At 53.6% G+C, this 7,550-nt stretch overlaps 1 protein-coding gene across 2 annotated transcripts in view; it reads left to right on the forward strand.

Moving 5' to 3' along the window:
- Positions 1 to 7,428, forward strand: part of LOC137359310 (uncharacterized protein C14orf93-like) — a 49,845-nt gene extending 42,417 nt beyond the window's left edge. Inside the window, exon 7 of one of the 2 annotated variants that reach the window (XM_068025333.1) lies at positions 6,472 to 6,923. In XM_068025333.1, the coding sequence (XP_067881434.1) occupies positions 6,472 to 6,840 (369 nt within the window). In that variant the 3' untranslated portion in view covers positions 6,841 to 6,923. Of the gene's footprint in view, positions 1 to 6,471 lie in introns of both variants that reach the window. The other variant, XM_068025334.1, reaches the window with a different exon arrangement.
- The last annotated feature ends 122 nt before the right edge of the window (positions 7,429 to 7,550 follow it).

Genomic DNA, 7,550 nt, shown 5'->3' on the forward strand with positions numbered 1-7,550 from the left:
GTGAACGAGAAGGGGTTTGGGTCCATTGGGATTGTGGACAGTGGGAGTGAACGAGAAGGGGTTTGGGTCCATTGGGATTGTGTACAGTGGTAGTGAACGGGATGGGATTCGAATCCATTGGGATTGTGCACAGTGGGAGTGAATGAGAAGGCGTTTGGGTCTATTGGGATTGTGGACAGTGGGAGTGAACGGGAATGGGTTTGGGTCCATTGGGATCGTGTGCAGTGAGAGTGAACGGGAAGGGGTTTGGGTCTATTGGGTTTGTGGACAGTGGGAATGAACGAGAAGGGGTTTGGGTCTATTGGGATTGTGGACAGTGGGAGTGAACGGGAAGGGGTTTGGGTCCATTGGGATTGTGTCCAGTGAGAGTGAACGGGAAGGGTTTGTGTACAGTGAGAGTGAACGTGAAGGGGTTTGGGTCTATTGGGGTAGTGGAGAGTGGGAATGAACGAGAAGGGGTTTGGGTCTATTGGGGTAGTGGAGAGTGGGAATGAACGAGAAGGGGTTTGGGTCTATTGGGGTAGTGGACAGTGGGAATGAACGAGAAGGGGTTTGGGTCTATTGGGATTGTGGATAGTGGGAGTTAACGAGAAGGGGTTTGGGTCCATTGGGATTGTGGACAGTGGGAATGAACGAGAAGGGGTTTGGGTCCATTGGGATTGTGTACAGTGGTAGTGAACGGGATGGGATTCGAATCCATTGGGATTGTGTACAGTGGGAGTGAATGAGAAGGGGTTTGGGTCTATTGGGATTGTGTATAGTGGTAGTGAACGGGATGGGATTCGAATCCATTGGGATTGTGCACAGTGGGAGTGAATGAGAAGGGGTTTGGGTCTATTGGGATTGTGGACAGTGGTAGTGAACGGGATGGGATTCGAATCTATTGGGATTGTGTACAGTGAGAGTGAACGTGAAGGGGTTTGGGTCTATCGGGTTAGTGGACAGTGGGAATGAACGAGAAGGGGTTTGAGTCCATTGGGATCGTGTACAGTGAGAGTGAACAGGAAGGGGTTTGGGTCTATTGGGATTGTGGACAGTGGGAGTGAACGGGAAGGGGTTTTGGGTCCATTGGGATCGTGTACAGTGAGAGTGAACGGGAAGGGGTTTGGGTCTATTGGGATTGTGGACAGTGGGAGTGAACGAGAAGGGGTTTGGGTCCATTGGGATCGTGTACAGCGGGAGTGAACGGGAAGGGGGTTGGGTCCATTGGGATCGTGTACAGTGAGAGTGAACGGGAAGGGGTTTAGGTCTATTGGGTTTGTGGACAGTGGGAGTGAACGGGAAGGGGTTTGGGTCTATTGGGATTGTGGACAGTGGGAATGAACGAGAAGGGGTTTGGGTCTATTGGGATCGTGGACAGTGGTAGTGAACGGGAAGCGGTTTGGGTCCATTGGGATCGTATACAGTGAGAGTGAACGGGAAGGGGTTTGGGTCTATTGGGATTGTGGACAGTGGGAATGAACGAGAAGGGGTTTGGGTCTATTGGGATCGTGGACAGTGGGAGTGAACGAGAAGGGGTTTGGATCCATTGGGATTGTGGACAGTGGGAGTGAACGAGAAGGGGTTTGGATCCATTGGGATCGTGTACAGTGAGAGTGAACGGGAAGGGGTTTGGGTCTATTGGGGTAGTGGACACTGGGAATGAACGAGAAGGGGTTTGGGTCCATTGGGATCGTGTACAGTGAGAGTGAACGGGAAGGGGTTTGGGTCTATTGGGGTAGTGGACAGTTGGAATGAACGAGAAGGGGTTTGGGTCTATTGGGATTGTGGATAGTGGGAGTGAACGAGAAGGGGTTTGGGTCCATTGGGATTATGTACAGTGGTAGTGAACGGGATGGGATTCGAATCCATTGGGATTGTGTACAGTGGGAGTGAATGAGAAGGGGTTTGGGTCTATTAGGATTGTGGACAGTGGGAGTGAACGGGAAGGGGTTTGGGTCCATTGGGATCGTGTACAGTGAGAGTGAACGGGAAGGGGTTTGGGTCTATTGGGTTTGTGGACAGTGGGAATGAACGAGAAGGGGTTTGGGTCTTTTGGGATTGTGGACAGTGGGAGTGAACGGGAAGGGGTTTGGGTCTATTGGGTTTGTGGACAGTGGGAATGAACGAGAAGGGGTTTGGGTCTATTCGGATTGTGGACAGTGGGAGTGAACGGGAAGGGGTTTGGGTCTATTGGGATTGTGGACAGTGGGAGTGAACGAGAAGGGGTTTGGGTCCATGGGGATTGTGGACAATGGGAGTGAACGGGAAGCGGTATTGATCCATTGGGATCGTGTACAGTGAGAGTGAACGGGAAGGGGTTTGATTCTATTGGGTTTGTGGACAGTGGGAATGAACGAGAAGGGCTTTGGGTCTATTGGGATTGTGGACAGTGGGAGTGAACGAGAAGGGGTTTGGGTCTATTGGGATTGTGGACAGTGGGAGTGAAAGGGAAGGGGTTTGGTTCCATTGGGTTTGTGGACAGTGGGAGTGAACGGGAAGGGGTTTGGGTCCATTGGGATTGTTTACAGTGAGAGTGAACGGGAAGGGGATTGTGTCCATTGGGAATGAACGAGAAGGGGTTTCGGTCTATTGGGATTGTGGATAGTGGGAGTGAACGAGAAGGGGTTTGGGTCCATTGGGATTGTGGACAGTGGGAGTGAACGAGAAGGGGTTTGGGTCCATTGGGATTGTGTACAGTGGTAGTGAACGGGATGGGATTCGAATCCATTGGGATTGTGCACAGTGGGAGTGAATGAGAAGGCGTTTGGGTCTATTGGGATTGTGGACAGTGGGAGTGAACGGGAATGGGTTTGGGTCCATTGGGATCGTGTGCAGTGAGAGTGAACGGGAAGGGGTTTGGGTCTATTGGGTTTGTGGACAGTGGGAATGAACGAGAAGGGGTTTGGGTCTATTGGGATTGTGGACAGTGGGAGTGAACGGGAAGGGGTTTGGGTCCATTGGGATTGTGTACAGTGAGAGTGAACGGGAAGGGTTTGTGTACAGTGAGAGTGAACGTGAAGGAGTTTGGGTCTATTGGGGTAGTGGAGAGTGGGAATGAACGAGAAGGGGTTTGGGTCTATTGGGGTAGTGGAGAGTGGGAATGAACGAGAAGGGGTTTGGGACTATTGGGGTAGTGGACAGTGGGAATGAACGAGAAGGGGTTTGGGTCTATTGGGATTGTGGATAGTGGGAGTGAACGAGAAGGGGTTTGGGTCCATTGGGATTGTGGACAGTGGGAATGAACGAGAAGGGGTTTGGGTCCATTGGGATTGTGTACAGTGGTAGTGAACGGGATGGGATTCGAATCCATTGGGATTGTGTACAGTGGGAGTGAACGGGATGGGATTCGAATCCATTGGGATTGTGCACAGTGGGAGTGAATGAGAAGGGGTTTGGGTCTATTGGGATTGTGGACAGTGGTAGTGAACGGGATGGGATTCGAATCCATTGGGATTGTTTACAGTGAGAGTGAACGTGAAGGGGTTTGGGTCTATCGGGTTAGTGGACAGTGGGAATGAATGAGAAGGGGTTTGGGTCCATTGGGATTGTGGACAGTGGGAGTGAACGAGAAGGGGTTTGGGTCCCTTGGGATTGTGGACAGTGGGAGTGAACGAGAAGGGGTTTGGGTCTTTTGGGATTGTGGACAGTGGGAGTGAACGGGATGGGATTCGAATCCATTGGGATTGTGTACAGTGAGAGTGAACGGGAAGGGGCTTGGGTCTATTGGGATTGTGGACAGTGGGAGTGAACGAGAAGGGGTTTGAGTCCATTGGGATTGTGTACAGTGGGAGTGAACGAGAAGGGGTTTGGGTCCATTGGGATCGTGTACAGTGAGAGTGAACGGGAAGGGGTTTGGGTCTATTGGGATTGTGGACAGTGGGAGTGAACGGGAAGGGGTTTGGGTCCATTGGGATCGTGTACAGTGAGAGTGAACGGGAAGGGGTTTGGGTCTATTGGGATTGTGGACAGTGGGAGTGAACGAGAAGGGGTTTGGGTCCATTGGGATCGTGAACAGCGGGAGTGAACGGGAAGGGGGTTGGGTCCATTGGGATCGTGTACAGTGAGAGTGAACGGGAAGGGGTTTAGGTCTATTGGGTTTGTGGACAGTGGGAGTGAACGGGAAGGGGTTTGGGTCTATTGGGATTGTGGACAGTGGGAGTGAACGAGAAGGGGTTTGGGTCTATTGGGATCGTGGACAGTGGTAGTGAACGGGAAGCGGTTTGGGTCCATTGGGATCGTATACAGTGAGAGTGAACGGGAAGGGGTTTGGGTCTATTGGGATTGTGGACAGTGGGAATGAACGAGAAGGGGTTTGGGTCTATTGGGATCGTGGACAGTGGGAGTGAACGAGAAGGGGTTTGGGTCCATTGGGGTAGTGGACAGTGGGAATGAACGAGAAGGGGTTTGGGTCCATTGGGATCGTGTACAGTGAGAGTGAACGGGAAGGGGTTTGGGTCTATTGGGGTAGTGGACAGTGGGAATGAACGAGAAGGGGTTTGGGTCTATTGGGATTGTGGATAGTGGGAGTGAACGAGAAGGGGTTTGGGTCCATTGGGATTGTGTACAGTGGTAGTGAACGGGATGGGATTCGAATCCATTGGGATTGTGTACAGTGGGAGTGAATGAGAAGGGGTTTGGGTCTATTGGGATTGTGGACAGTGGGAGTGAACGGGAAGGGGTTTGGGTCTATTGGGATTGTGTACAGTGAGAGTGAACGGGAAGGGGATTGTGTCCAGTGGGAGTGAACGGGATGGGATTCGAATCCATTGGGATTGTGTACAGTGAGAGTGAACGTGAAGGGGTTTGGGTCTATCGGGATTGTGGATAGTGGGAGTGAACAAGAAGGGGTTTGGGTCTATTGGGATTGTGGACAGTGGGAGTGAACGGGAAGGGGTTTGGGTCTATTGGGATTGTGGACAGTGGGAGTGAACGGGAAGGGGCTTGGGTCTATTGGGATTGTGGACAGTGGGAGTGAACGAGAAGGGGTTTGGGTCCATTGGGATTGTGGACAGTGGGAGTGAACGAGAAGGGGTTTGGGTCTATTGGGATTGTGGACAGTGGGAGTGAACGGGAAGGGGCTTGGGTCTATTGGGATTGTGGACAGTGGGAGTGAACGGGAAGGGGCTTGGGTCTATTGGGATTGTGGACAGTGGGAGTGAACGAGAAGGGGTTTGGGTCCATTGGGATTGTGGACAGTGGGAGTGAACGGGAAGGGGTTTGGGTCTATTGGGATTGTGGACAGTGGGAGTGAACGAGAAGGGGTTTGGGTCCATTGGGATCGTGTACAGTGGGAGTGAATGAGAAGGGGTTTGGGTCCATTGGGATCGTGTACAGTGGGAGTGAACGGGAAGGGGTTTGGGTCCATTGGGAATGTGTACGGTGGGAGTGAACGGGAAGGGGTTTGGGTCCATTGGGTTTGTGGACAGTGGGGGTGAACGTGAAGGGGTTTGGGTCCATTGGGATTGTGGACAGTGGGAGTGAACGGGAAGGGGTTTGGGTCCATTGGGAATGTGTACGGTGGGAGTGAACGGGAAGGGGTTTGGGTCCATTGGGTTTGTGGACAGTGGGGGTGAACGAGAAGGGGTTTGGGTCCATTGGGATTGTGGACAGTGGGAGTGAACGGGAAGGGGTTTGGGTCCATTGGGAATGTGTACGGTGGGAGTGAACGGGAAGGGGTTTGGGTCCATTGGGTTTGTGGACAGTGGGGGTGAACGAGAAGGGGTTTGGGTCTATTGGGATTGTGGACAGTGGGAGTGAACGAGAAGGGGTTTGGGTCCATTGGGTTTGTGGACAGTGGGAGTGAACGAGAAGGGGTTTGGGTCCATTGGGTTTGTGGACAGTGGGAGTGAACGAGAAGGGGTTTGGGTCCATTGGGATTGTGTACAGTGGGAGTGAACGGGAAGGGGTTTGGGTCCATTGGGATTGTGTACAGTGGGAGTGAACGGGAAGGGGTTTGGGTCCATTGGGATTGTGGACAGTGGGGGTGAACGAGAAGGGGTTTGGGTCCATTGGGATTGTGTACAGTGGGAGTGAACGGGAAGGGGTTTGGGTCCATTGGGATTGTGTACAGTGGGAGTGAACGGGAAGGGGTTTGGGTCCATTGGGATTGTGGACAGTGGGAGTGAATGAGAAGGGGTTTGGGTCTATTGGGATTGTGGACAGTGGGAGTGAACGAGAAGGGGTTTGGGTCTATTGGGATTGTGGACAGTGGGAGTGAACGGGAAGGGGTTTGGGTCCATTGGGTTCGTGTACAGTGGGAGTGAATGAGAAGGGGTTTGGGTCTATTGGGATTGTGGACAGTGGGAGTGAACGAGAAGGGGTTTGGGTCTATTGGGATTGTGGACAGTGGGAGTGAACGGGAAGGGGTTTGGGTCCATTGGGAATGTGTACGGTGGGAGTGAACGAGAAGGGGTTTGGGTCCATTGGGTTCGTGTAATGTGGGATGCTGTATCCTGACACCTGACCTTTGCCCTTTCCTTGACCTTCCAGCTCTTTGGGGCCCGGTCGGCCATTGTGCGTCTCTTTGGTCCTGAGGACCAGCGCCTTTGGGAGACAGCGAGTGAGGAGTTCATGTCAGACGAGGAGGACAGCACCCTGGAGCCGGGCGTCTGGGTGGCCCGTAGCCCCCGGTTCCGCTCGGCCGAGCTCAGCGACCTCTGCCGCCGTCTCGACGCCAACTCCAAGCACGGGCTCAGGCCCAACCGCGTGCCAGGCCCCCCCTCTGACCGGCTGCCCTCCTCCGACTTGGGGCTTTTCCCCCCTCCACCCCGGCTCCTCTGCCACCGCCTCGGGGAAGGGGAGGGGGAGGAGGTCCAGCCACATCCCTTCGTTGAGGTCAAAGTGGAGAAGGACGACTGAGGAGCCGGAGGAGGAGGGGGAAAGCTGGTGGTCGATGGGTTTTGGAGTCACCCCCTCCTCCCAACCACCGAGGCTAACTTCCCCCCCACCCCCACCCCCACCCACTTCTCGGAAGCTTCTGGAACTGGCGAGGTGGCGCGACGCCCCTCCTTGTCGAATTGCCGAGCTGATTTCACACGTTGTAGAAGATGCACTGGTCCAATCAGGGACGGCTGTGGGAGGAGGTGAGGTGGTCTCTTCTCCGGCCAAGGTTCAGAGTTCATGGACCCCATCACTCACCACCCCACCTCCATGTCTGTCGTCGCCATCTTGGTCCACACAGCGGGGCACGGGGGAGAGGGGCGCAGACCCGGGTCGCGAGCAAAATCCTTTGCTGACACTCTCCCAGCGCTGCAGACCATCCGCCCTCGCTCCCGCAGCACGCCCACCCCCAGCAAGACGACTAGACTTGTTTCTGAAACACTTCACAATGGCAGCAGGAGGAATCGCCTTGTATAAAGACTCTGATTTCCCCCAGCGCCCTTCTCTCCACGTCCGGGCATCTGAAAAGTGCTACACACCCAATAAAGTAACTTTTTAAAAATCGAATTGGAGTCACTGTCATAATGCAGGAGATGGGACTGCCGATTTACGCACAGCATGATCCCAGGAACAGCCCTTGGGACATATAGTTCGAGAACCTATTTCTACGAGTTGGTTGAGGGATAAAT

Source organism: Heterodontus francisci, unplaced genomic scaffold (assembly GCF_036365525.1).
Source record: "Heterodontus francisci isolate sHetFra1 unplaced genomic scaffold, sHetFra1.hap1 HAP1_SCAFFOLD_1545, whole genome shotgun sequence".
Taxonomy (NCBI): Eukaryota; Metazoa; Chordata; class Chondrichthyes; order Heterodontiformes; family Heterodontidae; genus Heterodontus; species Heterodontus francisci.